The sequence below is a fragment of the Aquila chrysaetos genome, chromosome 5, assembly GCF_900496995.4.
Source record: "Aquila chrysaetos chrysaetos chromosome 5, bAquChr1.4, whole genome shotgun sequence".
Lineage (NCBI taxonomy): Eukaryota > Metazoa > Chordata > Aves > Accipitriformes > Accipitridae > Aquila > Aquila chrysaetos.
In genome coordinates, this window is record NC_044008.1 from 51819813 (window position 1) to 51837458 (window position 17646).

The 17646-nt window shown below is 41.7% G+C and overlaps 1 protein-coding gene and 2 long non-coding RNA genes across 6 annotated transcripts in view; 2 read left to right on the forward strand and 1 right to left on the reverse strand.

The window, feature by feature from the left end:
- The window catches only part of IL16 (interleukin 16), a 32958-nt gene extending 16064 nt beyond the window's left edge, over positions 1 to 16894 (reverse strand). For 2 of the 4 annotated variants that reach the window (XM_030014262.2, XM_030014261.2), the window contains exons 1-6: positions 16482 to 16894; positions 6059 to 6195; positions 5234 to 5366; positions 2885 to 2978; positions 2287 to 2429; positions 8 to 118 (exon numbers count right to left, since the gene is read on the reverse strand). In XM_030014262.2, coding sequence (XP_029870122.1) covers positions 8 to 118; positions 2287 to 2429; positions 2885 to 2978; positions 5234 to 5366; positions 6059 to 6195; positions 16482 to 16850 — 987 coding nt within the window. In that variant the 5' untranslated portion in view covers positions 16851 to 16894. Of the gene's footprint in view, positions 1 to 7; positions 119 to 1808; positions 1918 to 2286; positions 2430 to 2884; positions 2979 to 5233; positions 5367 to 6058; positions 6196 to 7053; positions 7112 to 16481 lie in introns of those variants that run through there. The other 2 variants (XM_030014260.2, XM_030014263.2) reach the window with 2 other exon arrangements.
- On the forward strand, positions 2402 to 12241 carry LOC115341384. The gene is made up of 4 exons (XR_003923379.2): positions 2402 to 2500; positions 7668 to 7746; positions 10208 to 10410; positions 12083 to 12241. It is a non-coding gene; the product is annotated as an uncharacterized LOC115341384 (long non-coding RNA).
- On the forward strand, positions 12611 to 16596 carry LOC121233289. The gene is made up of 3 exons (XR_005932326.1): positions 12611 to 12755; positions 13893 to 15381; positions 16532 to 16596. It is a non-coding gene; the product is annotated as an uncharacterized LOC121233289 (long non-coding RNA).
- Positions 16895 to 17646: the final 752 nt, after the last annotated feature.

Here is a 17646-nt window from a genome sequence, read left to right on the forward strand (position 1 = left end):
GTCTTACCTTCCCTTGTCCTTTCATCAGTACGATGTTTGAGATTACTGAAGCCTGTGAGCCACAGGATGTGTGCACTAGCTGTGCTGTACTTAGTGATCTAGATGGCCTTGAAATTGCCTGTGAACACACACACACACACACACACAAAAATCATTTTAACGCAGAACCAGAAATTCTTGGACATACATTAGGACAACTTGTTTATTTCAGTTTTTCCTCCTTATAACTGTTAGTACTAAATATTTAAAAAAAAAAAAAATCAATTCTCTCTAATTTTCAGAAGCCACTTGTTACTCAGACAATCACTACTCACTGAAATTGTCCCACAGTGACTAAACTAGAATGTTGGCCCTTGAAGTGGTGCGATGGTGTAGAAAGATATATTTGTGCTCTCACTTGGTTCTCCATGCCAAAATCCCATTTGTGGCCATTAGGGGTCCTAAACAAGTATTATCATATTTGCCTCTATGAACTGAACTAAGAAACAAGAAATTCTAACTCCTTCCCTCATCTTGCAACTAAATAACTTTATCTTGGGACAAATAGAACCTGTTTTCAGCATTTCCCCCAAGATATGAATTAGTGCTCACAAAAGTTCTTCAGACTGTGAACTACCCTGTGCTGCCTCTGTTAAGCCACCACATAGGTTTCTTTCTACTGTTTGATAACCAAGGTAAGCAATTTCTCAGTGCATTTCCTCCCTTCATTCCACAGATGGTGGATTTCTTAACTCCAGCCCCTGAGATCTGACCCATTTTAATGAACCTTTAATGAAATACTTAATGAAAACCTTCTATTTGAACATGGAATTGGGTATCACAAACTAATTTAAGCACTGGCAAAAGTCATTACCTAAAGCTAACTATGCATGAAGTTCAGCAGGGCCAGAGTTAATTGCACTCATTACAAGTCCAAGAGAGTTCAACACTTTTTTTTAATGCAGCAAAGTGAAACTAACAGGTGTTGAAGTGTGTGGAACATCAGCCAAGATTTCAGCTTCTGCATATATGAGAAAATATGTCTCAGTTTTGACATGAAAACAAGATTATTTATTCAACATGGGATTGGGAACACGACTAAGCGGGAAATGTCTGTGCAATACCAAAAATGTGCTCTCCAGGAAGTGTACCTCTGCCAGATCAGGGTGATCGCTTAGTCTGTTGTGGGTCTTCTGAATCTGAAATCAGAAGTTTTCAAATTTCTTTTGCTTCTGTGTGAGGGGGTATCTTTTGTATTTCTGTGTGTGGTGGGTAACGATACCCAAAACAGGGATGCCACCGAAGAGCCCTTGCCAACGAGCAGCATCTGCCCATGCAGGACTGCCCGGCATATCCCCGAGGGTCGGTCTGTCACTCTGCAGAGGTGGCGTTTGGTTGGGGTTTGTGCTCCGCTTTGCCACCTCCTCACCCCCATTAAAGCCCTAGATCAGGCTGTGGTGCCTCCAGGGTGAGGGACTGGCCAGGAAAAGACAGGGGAGGAGGAGCGAGTCCCCCAGCCAGGCCTCAGGCAGGGCGGGAGCTGGCAGCTGTGCGTGAGGAGCTTCACCTCCATCTTCCCACTCCAGGCTTGAGCCTGGGGACCTTTGGCCATAAATACCCCCACCCTTTCCACCTTGCCCAGCCTCCGCTCTCCTAGTCTGTGGTGAATCACTTCGCATCCATCTGGAGAGCAAGAGACTGTCCGTCTCTAGCCTACATTGACAAGGTGGTTTAAATATGTCCGATTCACTGTGGGGCAGAAAGGGGGATGCCTCGCGCAGCCAGCGCAGCTGAGGGCAGCGATTACCAGCCATGAGGCGAGTCCATACCTGCTTGTGGCCATGGCTGGGCCAACGGAGGTGACTCGGGAGGCTCGCGGCGGCGGGGCCCAAAGCTCAGGCCGAGGTTTTATCAGCCATGTGCACAGAGCATCTCCACGGCCAGCGGCGGGGAGACGCCTGGGAAGGGCCTCTCCAGCGGTGAGCTCTGAGGCGGCTTCGGGTGGCTACCAAGGTGGTGCGAACCACACAGGGGGATTTACACACACTGTAAAACCTGCCGGGGCAACGGGAGGGAGAAGCTGCTGAAGAAATGGGAGTTTGCTGGCACAGAGCCTTTCCTGCTCTCCTAGTCCTCGCAGAGGAGGGATGGGGTTAAAAAGTGGAGGAAGCAGGCGTGTGCCATCTTCCCTGACAGGGCCTGCAAGGAAGGTAGGTTTTGGCAGGAAACATGACTGCCAAGGTCGTTGAGAGATTCTTACTGGAGACAGTTTCGTCTGTTTTTCAGGTGATTTCCTGCAGCACTTACTGGGGTTCTCCCTCCAGAGCAGTCCAGCTGTTGGGAAAGAGATTTGCGGCTGGTGTGGAGAGCGTGGGGCTGCCGGTCTCTGAAGGGCACAGCTTTCTGGGGTGCTGTGCAGTCCATCTCCCCGATCCAGTACGGGTTTACACCTGTCAGACGTGGAGAGAGAGGCTGGGTTATTTCTTGAGCATTGGACACTTCTGCACATTCATTTTGCCAGGTAAATGTTACTTAGAAATGTTTTTCCTCTTGTAAATCTCTCTGTGAAGGGAGTGATCTTTTCAATCCTCCCTGTAGGGGTAGCCATTAATGTTAAACATAGTAAAAAGCAAACATTCCCTGCCAAAAAAGCATTGGCCTATTTAGAATACACCTTAAAAAACATAAAATGGAATGATTATGCACAAAACTCATGACTGTAGGATATTGTGAATATAAAAAGCTGATGCTTTTATGCATCAGCAATTCTTAGCTGAGGATCCCAGACTAAATTTGGACAACAGCTGCAATTTCTTTCAACACTGCAGTACCATCACATGATGAAGTGCTGTACTGTGTGCTCCCTGAATATTACAAGAGAAAAGATTACTTCTTAGCAGCTTACTGGTTGAGTTACTGCGAGTCCGTTGACATGCAGCTTTACTGTGCAGAAAACCATTTTGTATTTCCAAAGGCCTTTCCTTACAGGTTGGTGTTTCCTAAAAAAAAAAAAAAAAAAAAAAAAAATCTATTGCTATGCAAGAAATTCTTGAAAGCGATCTAAACTTACAAATAGAATTTCTCCTAATTTGGCTTGCACAAATTTCAGCCTGAATCAAAATACATGGAGAAAAATTAATTATTTAAAATGACTAGGATGATAAAGGAGAATACAGCTCAAAACTTTGCTATAAACATGATTATAACTTGCCAAAGTAATAAGATAGAAATAGATTCTGGTCTTTAGTCAAAATGGACAGAAAATTAATTGGACACCCCCAGTTGGTTCAGACAGACTAATATTTTGATTTATGGATAAATTGTAGCCGTGCTTTTCTAATTTCTGGAGATAACTGGTGGTTTTGGGTACTCGGTTTCCATCACCTTAGAAAGGCCTTATTTTCAAAAGGAAAATTCTTAGGCCCAGCTTTGCAGTGGTGGATAGGTGTCTTCTCCTGATTTCAGAGGGATGGGTTTTAGTCAAAATATGATCCAGGTGCTTAAAAACCTTTGAGGACTAGGCTTTAGTGTTTTCTAAAAATTCAGCCCCTTCTACTTGGAAACTTTTAGTTGCTTTTGAAAATATGGCCACTAATTCTAGCATTTAAAAACTGGTAGATAAAACAGGCATGTTTTTAGAACAGTTTGAAAATAAATAAATGATCACATCTGAATAACAGTTGATGTTATGAATAATTTCTGGATGTGTATGGTTCCTGAAAGTCCTCCTCCTGTTATGACATGGGGAATGCTATTAATCCTGAGGGAATCATAGTTAAAGGAAGAACATTACTAAATGTAGACAGCATATGGAAATTGATTGAAATATAGCAAACTTCCAAATATAAAAGGGTTTTGTCCTGTGATATTCTGCAGGGGCTGCAGGCCACAAGAGCAGCATTACAGCAGGATCTATACGTTCTAATCTGTCTGGAGCCAACTAAGACTAACGCTTTCTTCCAGAAGCCTGATTTTAGTAGTGCTGTCTGGAGATACCTCAAGAACTAATGAATGATAATTTTCCTTTTCGACAGCAGGTGGAGGCATTGCCCAGTAGCAAAATCCTGCTAGGGCTTTCCAGTCCCATTCCCCTAGGGAACTCTTCAGAATAAGAAACGCAGAGAAGACAAAGAGGCATTTTGAAAATGATTCTGCGGTGTTTCTCTTACCAAGCTAGCTAGCTTGAAAAGCCTTTGCTATTAACCATTAATTAATTTGGTGCAGGCTTGTCTTGAAATGCACAGTTCACCTGGCTGCCTCTTGAGTGGTACTATGCTACAAAAGTTTAATATAGTTCATCTCTGGCCACTTAGGCATTTAAAGGAGAGAAAATAAACAAAAATCTTGGCAGAATCCAGCAGACATCTGGGTGAGACAGTTCACTGCTGTCCTAGAAAGAAGCACACTCAGACCTGATAGCAGCTCCAGTCAGGGGTGTTTTCTCAGTCTAGGATCATATCAGAGCTTTCTGCGTGACCTTATTGCAGGTAACAAGCAGAAAGTGCCTTTTTTCCTTGAGTATCAAGATCTTAAGCCTGCAACAAATCTCTGGCTGAGCTCTATTGTCTTCAAAGTGGTAAATGTATGGTAGGGGACTAACTCAGTCCATTCATCATCCTTGGGTTTCCTCCAGAATTTGCGAGTGAAAAGCCTTTGGTGCCATCTAGTTTGGGGTGGGGTTGAGAGGACAAGAAACCTGAAATGAAATGTGTCTAATCCAATGAAATGGACTCTGAAAGAAAGTTCAAAAGGATTTTCCACTGAAAGATTTGGTGATAATCCTGGGTTGCTGACCTGTTAATACTGCCTCCTGTTCCCCTCTCTCTGTAGCAGACTCCAGTAAGATTCACCATGGGAATTTCCTAGCTGTAGATCATAGGTCCACAGAACTACTTCAGTACAGGGCCTGCTCTCTGGCTTCTTGATTCATGGATCGTCCCTTAAATCCACCTCTGTCTTTGCTCAACTTCCAAATGAAAAATTAACATTGGCAAGCTATGTGTTTCTAAAAGGAGGGGTTGTACAGTCCATGCTAGAATTTCCCAGGGCCTTGGCCTCCCCATAGCCTCTGTTTATCTGGGAAAAAGCTATGCTGAAAGTCACCAGAGTCTGACCACAAGAGGTTTGGGGTTTTGTCAGGAAGAGCAAAACCACGTTCTTCAAATGTCTGATGCATAAATTCCCCTTTTCTCTCAAGTAAATGTTGTCAAATCACCCCACCGTTGTGGGAGGGGACCACAACTTTCATGCTTACTTTACTAGCCATCATGATGTTCATCAGCTGTGTTGCTGGGTGAATGAAAGATTCGGCCTCCTTGGTGGACAGATCTTTAAGTGATTGTCCATTTAGTGTTAACAGTTCATCCCTTGGGCTCAGACGACCATCCCTTAAAAAAAAAAAAAAGAAAAAAGGAACATGCTTGTATATCATTTTACAAAGAACAATACGGCACTATTGTGCTAAGTGTTTCACTAACTGAGGAATTGGCTGCAATCCTCCATTTGCCTTGAAAAGAGCTGCCATGAGATGTCTTGATGTGTGAGGCACCCCATCCCCTGCTAGATTTTTTTCCTGTTGCTGCTCTCTTCTGCTCAGTCCTGGTGATCAAAGGCTGCCTTTCCACATATAGCTTACATCCAGGCAAAATATTCATCCTCTCTCACCATCTTGGATTTGCAAATTGATCAGAGACTATACACTTTACTCCCTTTGAGGAACTTTGGCTCACATTGCTTTCCAGTGGCCTTGCTAGGCTGGTGACATCCTACATTGCCCTTTAATAGGGCAACTAGGAAAACACCATTTGAAAACTTGATGTTATGTACAATCTTTCATTCTTCCAGGTTTTATTTCTTAGTGTAATTAAGAAGCATTAGATCACTGAATGGTCACAGTTTTATTTTTCTAGTCTTGACCTGTCTCTCCAACTGGAAGCGTTGTAAGAAATGATTCCCAAACATCACTGCCTTTCTCTGAAACTGAGCTTCAAGGCATAGCTTGTCACAGAAAGCGGGTCATGCAAAATTCATGCAGACAAATGGCTCCCTAATAAGCTTGTTGACTCCACATGTACCGTACCTGTTTGCTGCGTCTCCAGCAGGCACATGGCTGCCTGTGAACCCTTTCCAGAGAGATGCACATTTTGGATTCCTAGAGAGCTTGACTCCTGAGCTGCTGTTCCCTGTGGTTGTACACAGCCTGCAGATGCAGCTGTCCTGATTCAGAAGATGAAAGGTTGCATGAAATAAAATGTACCAAGGATGTTAAAGGTTATTTACAGTTATCTTGAGCCTTTTTAAGAAATACGGAAAATGTTCTTGTTCTTAAAACCAGATTGCCTCCAAGTAGAACAGGAACAGGCCTTTAACACTGTGCAGTTGTGATAGAATAATTGTATTACAGAGTCAGTGTTTACAAAAAAGTTGTTTTCATTAGGACTTCAGTGGCTTCTGGCTACAAGAAGTATTAGAATAGATGGCCCCTTTGCATAGAGTGGAAGAGAACAGGTAATAGGCTTTTCATAGTAACTGGATAAATTTTGCCTATGCTAACTATTACAAGAAAAGACAGGGAGGAAAATAAACATATGCCAGAAAAGGAAATACTCTGGAAAACAGAATCTGAATGGAAAATAAGTGTATACAAAACACTAGAAGCTCCACCCCTCCTGCTGACTTGTTAAGTGGGGGCAGGGGAGTGGTGAGGTCTGCAACAGCGGAAGATTCTTTGTCCACTCCAGACTGTTTGAGGTTGCTGTAGTCTATGTGTTGCATCTGGAGGACTAATTGCAAGCACATTTTTAACACTGTTATGAATCATTAACATATGGCCATACAGAAAGAGAAATAGTGTCTTAAGTCGTATGAGTAAGTAAAGCAAACAATGGATTGACTAAGCACATGAAGGACAACACATTTGTCTAGGAAATATACTCCTGCAGCACAAATGCGTGAACACGTAAAAATTCTAAAGAGACAAGGAAAGCTGGAAAGTTAGCACACAACTGCTTTTCCATTTGCTTAGTAAATCCTCTACTTTAAGTATCCACTCGTTCTACTCCCAGCTGAACCCACCTCCTCTGCCCTTGCCAGCCTCTCCATACTCCACAAAGTGAAGAGAGCTCTCAGTGTATCCTGGATCCAGGCTTGTTCCCAAAAGATTTGTATGACTGAGGTATAGATTTCTGAAGGGGAGGCAAATTTCATATGTTAGGACAGGCCACAAAATATAGCAGTGGTCAACTGTCTGTATTGTTCCTGGGTCCCCTGGCGAGAGTGGCATGAACTATTTCTAGTCATCTGTAGCCTGACAGCACAAGGAAAGCTGTGTAACCATCTTCTTCACCATCAGTAGGGCTTAATTTCTGCCCTAAGCAGAGTTCATCCAGCCCTGAGGGTTAGAATCATTACGCCCTTTCACCACAAATCAATAGGGATCACATCATACCTGACTGACAGCAAACACAAACTTCAAATTTACAGTAATGTCAACAAAGGTCATCATCTTCCAGGCTGACTGTTGAAGCCTGGCTCCCATTCTGAAACCTGCCAGAGTAAATCTAAGTCTGTGAATGAAGTATTTAACTTGGAGCCCTAGGCTCACTGCAGGCTGAATTCAGTAGGTAATGGGTAAGGGCTATACTTGTATTGACTGCCTAGTTAACTCTGTGGGTTTGCTTGCATTCCAGATTGTCTGCTATTAATGAGGAGTGTCTGAATTTTACGAAGCCTCTTTTGTTCATGAATAGTGCTTCTAGTGAGTAACAGGTAAGTGTATAAGCATAGACAGAATTCTATTTTAAACCAGTTTTTTTGAACTCTAATATTTGTTTTGGAGCTTCTATATTTAATTTTCACCTAAGGTAAATATCTTGGGAAATACATACTTGAAATTGGGACTACATTATGTTCTTTTTTATCCTATAGTAGTCTTCAGCATGGTAACAAAATAAAGATTAGAATTCTGATGCCTTAAAATTTCAGATCTTGAGTAGCCAAAAATGTGAGCTACCTTTTCTGTTTGTTTGCATTGGTCCTTTGTTTTAGAATCATAGAATAGTTTGGGTTGGAAGGGACCTTAAAGATCATCTAGTTCCACCCCCCACAATGGGCAGGGACACATTCCACTAGATCAGGTTGCTCAAAGCCCCATCCAACCTGGCCTTGAACACTTCCAGGGATGGGGCATCCGCAGCCTTTCTGGGCAACCTGTTCCAGTGTCTCACCACCCTCACAGTAAAGAATTTTTTCCTAATACCTAATCTAAACCTACCCTCTTTCAGTTTTTCATCCACTAATACCCCCAAGTCCCTCTCCTCAGGGCTGCTTTCAATCCACTCATCACCCAGCCTGTATTCATGCTTGGGATTGCCCTGACCAATGTGCAGGACCTTGTACTTGGCTTTGTTGAACTTCATGAGGTTCGCATGGGCCCACCTCTCAAGCCTGTCAAGGTCCCTCTGGATGGCATCCCTTCCCTCCAGTGTGTCGATTGCACCACACAGCTTGGTGTCGTAGGCAAAATTCCTGAGGGTGCACTCAGTGCCACTCTCTGTATTGCCGACAAAGATGTTAAACACCACCGGTCGCAGTACCGACCCCTGAGGAATGCCACTCGTCACTGCTCTCCACTTGGACATCCAGCTGTTAAGCGCAACTCTTGGATTGCGGCCATCCAGCCAATTCCTTATCCACACCATGGTCCATTGGTCAAATCCATGTCTCTCCAATTTAGAGACAAGGATGTTGTGCAGAACATTGTCACTTATCAGTAAGAAATTACAGGCCAGATTCTACATACACGAAGCATCCATTAAACTCACAGGATTTTCAATAGGGTAGTGTGCTTGTTCTAAAACATGAGAAATGTAAGATAGATATTAAAGGTAGGAAATTATTCTGCCAGTTGGCTAAGTATTTTGAGATCTCAGCTGATCATGGATTGGGGCTGTTGTGAAAGAAGAATTGTATTACAGAGTCAGTGTTTAAAAAAAGTTGTTTCCCTTTTTTTCTGTAGTCAGAATTCATGTTTGGACTTGCCAACTTCTCTTCTTAGGAGTCCTTACTCTTGTGTACTGCTCCCTTGAAATATCTATGTATCCTCTCACAGATACTGGTCAGGCACACTGTCATAGTTTAACCAGGACACACACACACGGAACTTTGCATAGCTGTTCTCAACACTTCATTTTGTTCTTGATTTTAACTTGATAGTGGGCCTTTTCAGACTGTCCCAAACTCTTCTCTGTTAAGAGCACAGTCATGCTTATGCCTTTCCTATAACTTGTTCACAGTGTATAGCTGCTGCCTTCATGGTATTTATAAAAATCCTCACAATTAATTGTCCAAAAGTTATTTGGCTCTCATCAGTTTCACGGGACATCACAGAGTGCAGTGGGTTTGGCTCTGGGGTTTTTCATTGCAGCACTACGTAAATCCTTTGGGCAAGACATTGTATTTTGTACAATGGGACACATGCCAGGCTGGAAATTCTGGGTTGTATTGAGACATATATGTGAAATGACACCAAATAAAAACTGATATGAATATTCTTTCCAAGAGCAGTAAGTTGCATGCACTTACTCAGAAGGAAAGTAGAGGTTAAATCCATTGTGCACCACAGAAAAATCTTGGGAACAATTTTTGTTTAAATCCAAGTTGGGCTACATTTCAAATAAGCTCTGTGTGTCAATCGTTTCTGCGATTCATTTATGTGAATTACTTAAAAAAAAAGTTTCTGTTGGGCTGTAGGGACATGTGGCAAATATCTGTATGTTGTCAGCATCTGCACTTTTTTGGGTCCTGGATATAGATCACTATATTCACATCCAAGTTATTGCAACATGACAGAAAATTAATAAAAGCTGTTCTTTAGAAAAATAAACATTTGACCAATTCATGTGCCAGCAGTCAATTTGCTTTGGGTTTTGTTCTTTAATATCTTTTATTTCCTGTCTCACTTATTATTTTATGCATAGAAATACTGCTGATGTTTCCAAGAGTAAAGACAGTATTTATTTTGCATCCTCCTCCTTTTTAAAGTGTCCTGCTCATTTTGAAAGGTGATTTATAGCTCTGAATGTAGTGAATGCTGAAAATTTGCTAAAATAAGGTTGGCAGGTTTGGTGTGTGGGCAGGTGGATTCTAGGTCAACCTTGCCTACTCATTATTAGAACATATGTTTAAATGCATATTTGCTGCTAGTGAATAAAGTCTCTCTTCTCATAAGGGGCTTTGCCACCAAGCACTTCAAGACTCTGGGAGAACTTGTATCTGCATTATAATATCCACTCATTGCTGTGAAAACAAAATGAAGAAAGTCTGTGGGAGTGCATTATAAGCAAAATTCGTCTTTAAGCTGAATCTACTTGGCTGAAAGATAAAAATCAAAGGTGGAGTTCAAGAGCCTTCTTGAATGCATTTTTGTCACAGGTGAGAGGAGATTAATTTTTCAGGTGTTTAGTTCTGGAGAAGTAACTTGCATGTCTAGGTCACCTCTCTCTTCCTGCTCCCCTTTTTTTGTCATGCAAAATGCAAAGCTTCTAAGGATGCTTTTCTATCTGCTATTTAAAAGATTTCTTTTTCCTTCATGCTCTCATTAGATGTTTCTAGCTCAGAGTCCCATCTCAAAACATCTAATTCCAGATGTTGTTTAGAAATAAGGGTAACCATGGCATCTGTGGAAAACTGAAAAACTTTTGTGCACTCTTAAGTAAGACACAGTAGTTGGATTGTCTGAAATGAAGTGTTATACAAGGGTAGTTCAAGTAAGGTCTTTGACTCAGTTAACCAAGTATATGACAATGAGCTGATTGACTGCTGTTTTAAAAAAAGCAAAAAAATAATTAAAAAAAAAAAATCTAACAACAGTACAACAATGAATTTAAATATTTAGCTTTTCTGGTCTCCTGACTATGAAATGGCTGGGATTTCCAAGTGGAAGATTAAGAGAATATAGTCTTTGGGGATTTTCTTCAAGAAGCATTTTTTTCTGCATCAGTTCTAACAAAGAAAGGGCCAGAGTCTCTCTGGCATAAACTGACACGACTCCACTGATTCTGACGTACCCTAGCCGATGCCTTGGTCTTTTCAAAATATTTATACTGGATGTAATTCATTTTCCCAGCAGCATATTCCCTTTGCAATTAATAAAATGGCAGAAGCTAGAAAGCCTTTGGATGATGCAAGAAGCAGGGCATGGGATTAAGGTTCTGCCCTAGACAGACGATTCAGCACATCAGATGTTACAGACGGACATTTCCACCCATCATCTGGCCTTCAGTGTGTTTTTCTGGGAGCCTTTGCCCTGGCCTGCGTTTTGCAGCACACACTGTCTTAATATAACAGCCTCTTTCCCAACTTGCTCTGGAGACGACATGGCCCTGATGTCACAAATGCAAGAAGGCCAGAAAGACAGAAAGAGAGAACAAGTAGGAAAAGGGAGGAGAAGAAATAAATGTCTAAATAAATGCAGTCTCCTCTCTTGGCTTTGTTTTTCCATCCTGCCCGTAGGCTAATGTTTGTAACATTACAGTCTGTTGTCATAACACTTGACCTGGGACCAAAGGGCCAGCTAACTGGTGTTTGCATGAAGGTGAGTTAAAAATATATTCTGGTGATGACCAAGGGAGAAAAATGACCTTTTGCTTTTTTCCTCCTTCAAGCAGAGGGTCAGGGACCAAAGGAAGCAACGACAGAGAAGTTCCTAGAACTAAGTGGAGCCGTGCCAGTCACATCAGCTTGGATCTGCATAAAGTTTGCATAAAGTGTGAGCCCTTCCCTGTTATGTTTTATTCTAGATACTATTTCAACCCTGCTACCAGCCCATCTGGCTGGTAAATCTTGGTGCTTCCCAGGGTGTTGGTGGTGCAGGGAGGAGGTAATGGAATGCTTCTTGAAGCATCTCTCAAACTCAGCAGAGACTGATGTTCTCTGAAAAATACGAGTTGATACTATCTAGTCCTGTCCGTTCTCCCTACAACTGGCATAGTTTCAGACTTTGTAATGACACGAGCAGGCAAGGCCATCTTCCACAGTGTTTGCTGTGTCAGCGCACAAGGTATCAGATACTGCTTACAATTTTTTTGTTTTCTTTTCCTTTCAGGCCACCTGAAAATTGCTGATTTTGTGAGAAGCAAACTGTAAAGGAGATCTGCTTGTTTATACACTGACAAGCTGGCTTTCCAGCTCTGTCCATACCAGACTAAGTGCAACTCATCTTGGAACCTAAGTGGTCTGGGAGCTGGCTGAACAGATGACAGACACCCAGGTAATCCTGGGTGCTCTAGACACAATGATCCATAGTCAATAAGAGTGAATATTGGAACACAGAAACCAAATGAATTAAAACATTCTTTATCTGTTGCTGAGAGTACATTAGAGAAGGGAAAAAAAAAAATCTTTCCTATTTAGAATATATAATGAAGGGAGATACTTTGAAGAGGATGTAGACATTAATGGATCAGACTGAGACATTCTTTCCCAGGTGCTATCTCACAAAACATAAGTTATTATGTGCTATAAGATTTTGATACAGCTTTTCTTTGCCTGGGCATGCATGGTGATTTATTATTTGCTTCTACTTCTTTCCTGTACAATCACCCAGGCAGAAGGAGATGGCTGGGAAGTTTATGAAATGATAGTCCTTAGTGGGAACATCTCTACCTGCCTTTCTGCTGAGCAGCATGTAGGTGAATGAAGCTGCTGTTGCAATGCACAAAATGTGCTGAGGACACAGAGAAGAAAAGAAAGAAGAAAGTGGCATTTGGTAGGAAGTGGTGAGTAGTCAGGTGATGCACTTTGCTGCAGATACGATTCCTTCACTGCTCCTGACTGTTGCTTCTCCTCCCCTCACTTCGCTTGTTTTAAAGTATTCCATAGTCAACTGTTTCCTCTTTTCCTGTCTTTGTAATTCCACACTCTCTCTTCCCTCTCTATTTCCGTTTTCCCAGATTATCTCCTGTTTTATTCCATTCTCTGTGTGTCATGGCAGCAGCGTTTCTGTGACAAAAAATGACTGGAAATAGGACTCCAGCAGTAAAGTGAGATATCTGTGGCAGTAGGGTAGGCTGAGGTCAAAGGAGGACATAACCACTAAGGACTGTTACACAGGGCCCTATGTGACATATAGTGGCCATGACTTGGCAGGATGTGAATGACCATCTGGTCATCCAAATGTCTGAGGTAACTGCACAGTTCACATGGATGTAGCACTGACTGAGGTTTTTGCCCTGAATGTAATGAACCACTGAAGAGTTGTTGATGGGCTCCTATTTAAGCCTTGTCTCAACCTTATTTTCTTCCACCTGTTACAACTTCTATACAGATGAAAGGTCAATCCCTGCAGCTGAGTGTGCCACCATGCCACATACTGTTGGTTAAAGAAGTTGCCTTCTTCACAGTAAAAGTGGTAGGCAGCATCATGGTTAAATAATGTCCATCCTCTGCCCTTTTGGTGCACACTAGTGGTGTAAATGCAGACTCTGGATGCTTCGGTTAAAATCAAAAATACCTGCACAGGTACAAGCCAGTTTTTTGCATCTGGGTCCAGCCTTTGCAGCACTCCTCACAAGAGCCAAATTTACTCAAGATATGAGGTTGTGGTCCCTTCACACACACATGCTAGCACTGTGCTGAGTCAGATGATAGAGGAGCAGTGATATCAACTTGCAGTCCCACCCCAATCAGTGTAGTACTATTGGCACCAAAACCTGTGCATATTTTATTGGAAAGAAGAACGAACAAAACCTCGTATCATCGGAATTTCAGCCTTCTGAAATTCTCTATTGTATAATAAGACCTGAGTTCCAGCTCAAAGTCTTTTCTACAGGTAGTGCAATAAGAACTGTGTTTCTGTGGGGATTCTCTGTAGTCTAATATAGGTTGTGCTCATGCTGCAGTGCTTCCCTCAACAGCTGCAGCAACGTTTTATATTGAAGACTGAAGTGAAAGGAATTGATGTCATGGTGCATAGATGCCCTCTCTTCAAAAATCGTCCTCTTACCTCTCATTTCCTTCTTGTAAGTAGCACCTAGTTTCTCAGACTGTTAGTAATGGGAAATAGGACTATTCCGTGGGATCCTAAAGACTTTGAAATCAGGAAAACATGCCTCTAATACATATGCAGAAGTCCTAAAACACTGATTTGCTCATGGTTTATTGCTTATGGTGAATCCCATGCAATCGGCAGAGTATGGGTCAGACAGATGCTTAAGTTTTTGAACTGAAGAGAGGAACTAGTATTTGGAATACTGATGTTCCAGGTTCCCCCTTAGCTCTGGAGGAGAAATGTACAGGGAGCATTAAATCATGCAGCACTTTTAAACATTCTTCTTTCCTTCCAATGTGACACGAAAAATTAAGTTGTTCAGTTCTGTGGGAGTTATTAGCACCTTCAGAGTCATGCTTAGGGCTGCAGGCCCTGGAAAGCAGAATAGTGGAATATCCTCAGCAACACCACAGAAAGAATGGAATCAATTTTCTTGAACAAAAAGAAGGATCCTTCAGCTCTGAGTCACACATCATGGATTTCTGAAGTGTCACATGGAGATGGAGAGAGTGAGCATTACGCTGGGACTTGAAAAATGCTTGTTGACTCCTTTCTTAAAGAAAGAGCTTTTAAGCTTTCTAAGACATGTGGTACAGGAAGATTGTTCTGACAGGCTTTTGTGCCATATGGAAGATAGAGATCACTGCTTTCATAATATAGAGCAAAGCCTCAGCAATAGTAGTACAGGATAAAGTCAGTGTAGCTGTGACCAAAGTTCATCCTATTTAGCATGCTGAGATAAGACTTTTTAGAATCACTCATCGATCCATGACTCTGAAAGGTTTGGAAAATCAGCAAGCAGCATCTGAAAAGGTTTATATTGCTATGAGAGCTTTGGAGAGGGAATTTAATGTACCTATTGTCTACAGTGGCACTAAGCAACCCAAACACTGCTGTAAGGGACTGGGTTGCTGACTAATTTATGTCTCCATCCAGACTCCTGAACCATCCTGTTCAGTGACACGAACGCTCCAGCCTAAGAGTGGATTTATACCCTTAGCAGTTATATTTTATCTGTGCAATGGCATTAGTAATGAGACTTACTCTGTTCCCCAGATCCCTATTTGAGCTGCTTGCTAGCTATAAAAGCAAATGATCTAAACTTACAGTCTGCAAGAAGATACTGAGTCGTTTCATACGGGTATGGCTCACAACAGTTATTGGAGCCCTGCATATTTTTGAGGTATGCAAGCAAGTAGACTGGCAGCTGACACACACCTAAGAAAGTGCTTCAGCTTTGTTAAAAGAGAAGAGGGAGAGTCCACAGAGACCAGCTCCTTCTTCAGTCACAGAAGGAAATCAGCAGAGTGCATATGGACTGTTTCCAAAAGGGAGGAGACGGTATGGTTTTGCAGGTAACTGAGTGTATTTTGGGACTTGGGTCAGTGTTACCTATTTGTGTTTTCTGTCAGAATGTAAGAGAAAGTTGGCTTGTTTTTGTCCTCATGCTGGGACTTTGCCAGGGGCTGAAACACCTCACATCCAGAACTGTCCTGCTGCAGTCTCTGCAATATTGGGCTGCATGCTCTGATCATTAGCAAGAAACTCAAGGAGTAAGGGGACATTCTGATTTTCAGTACCACTGTGCCACTGTGTGTTTAGATGTAGAGGTCTAGTTTTCACCAATTTCTATTGAAGGTATGTAAAATAAAATAGAATATATATGAAAGAAATATTTTAGGTGAAAGAATCAGTTCTTTCATATAAGCCACTATTTGGACAGGTAAAAGGCATATAATAAGGGAGGTGCCAGGAGGACACAAACTGTATTAAAAGACATGTCATACTTGCAGTGAGGTCCCTTTCACACATCACACCAATAGGTAGAGAGAAAGTGGAAAAATTAGGATATGTCACTGAAAAGGAACTTTCTAAAGGCATCTAAAATATATTGCTCAGACTGAAAAATTGTTCAGATCATTAGGGTTAACATAGTTACTTCTTGATTAAAGAATAATGTTGTAATATGAGGCTGTTAAGATTTTTTACATCTCTGGGGGTTTTAGAGCAATCACAACCTCCTTCCTGAATCAGAGAGAAAGAACATCTGCCTGCTGAATCTGCTGTGTCTTTCATAGTATTAATATAATTCATAATTGCATAGCTTGTGAGATCTCATGGTATCACACTTTACAAATGCACTTTACTATTGTGACAGTTTTCTATTTTGAGCTGAATACTATATTACAGGTAGAAAGCACCAGCTGTGCTAGTCTGAATACACTGAGAGTGGCCTAGCAGTCACTGATTTCAGCAGAACATCAATCAGCAGAGTACAACAACACAGCAGGGAAGCTAATACATTTTCATGCTGTTTATACAGAGCAGGAACACTGCAGGCTCATAGGCTCTGAAAAAGTCAAGTAGAATCCTGTGTTCCTGAGAAATATGAATTAATCCATTTAGGAACTACTGCAATGGGAAAGATTACAATATACTGCACAGAGCTGCCTACCTTGGTGAGTAACTGTCTTCTCATATTGTTGCAATTCTCATTTGCTGCAGCTTTGGACTGGACCATGCTGGTAATCACACGCGGAGGATCAGGTGGGCTGTCTTCTGTCTCTGATGAGCATGGCAGTTGTGTTCTAGGACAGCAGTCAAAATCCTCTTGACCCCAACTGGTAGAGATCTCAAAGGGATCAGGGCATCTCTCATCAGGACTTGACCCATCGTCACTGTTCTTGGCATTGCAAAGTATAAGTGATCTCGAAATGGAACGAAATTTTCTTGACTTCCTGTTCCCAGCATTGCTCTTTCGATCCATCTTCAGAGAGCTGGTGGTGCTGCTCTTTTTCCTATCATTCTCCCATTTATGTGGCATGATACTTTCAGTAACTTTCTTTGCTCCTCTGGTGTGAAATATTCTCCAGGAAAGGAAATATAAAAAGTAAGTTGTAATATACCCCACTTTCTCCCACTTAATAACCTACACTACTGAAAAGCCCTAATGAATAAATCGAATCAACAGAGCCTTTCAGTCTGCTAACAGCCACGTGGTATCTCATGACTTGCTAATTCTGTTTCTGTGCAGTGCTCTACTAAATTCTCCTTCACCTTTTCATTCTCTTCCCATGCTCCCCAAGCACAACGGAGTGCTTTTAATAAATGTTTTTGATGTTTCCATTGTGCTGCTTCCTTTGGGCTTCTGCTGAATTTGCATGTTGAAATCCCAAATTGAAAAGGAAGATACTTTAAAAGCATTATTCTGTCCTTCTAACATTATTTGGAAAGAGGAAGCTCCTTCTGAAGTTTGATTCATGAAACCACTATAATTCAAAGAAGATTAATCAAATTGTCGAGGTTAAGTTCTCCACCTGGCACATCTGATTTGTAAGTGGTTTAGCAAAAGTAGATCTTAGCCATGAGAGAGTAAGGAATGTCAGGCTGCTATAAAACTCCTACCTTTGCAGACCAGAACTCACTTAAGACCGTGCATTTAACAGTAACAGAGAGATCCAGTGAAGCACTTAAGATGTGAATATCTGATTAGGGATTGAACTCTATAAAGGAATACAGCTCCAATACATCAATCAAAAAGCATCCCATTACAGAAGTGGTTTGTTTCAGAGTATGATTCAGCATACAAAATTAAGAGAAAATGGAAGAAATGCTATACA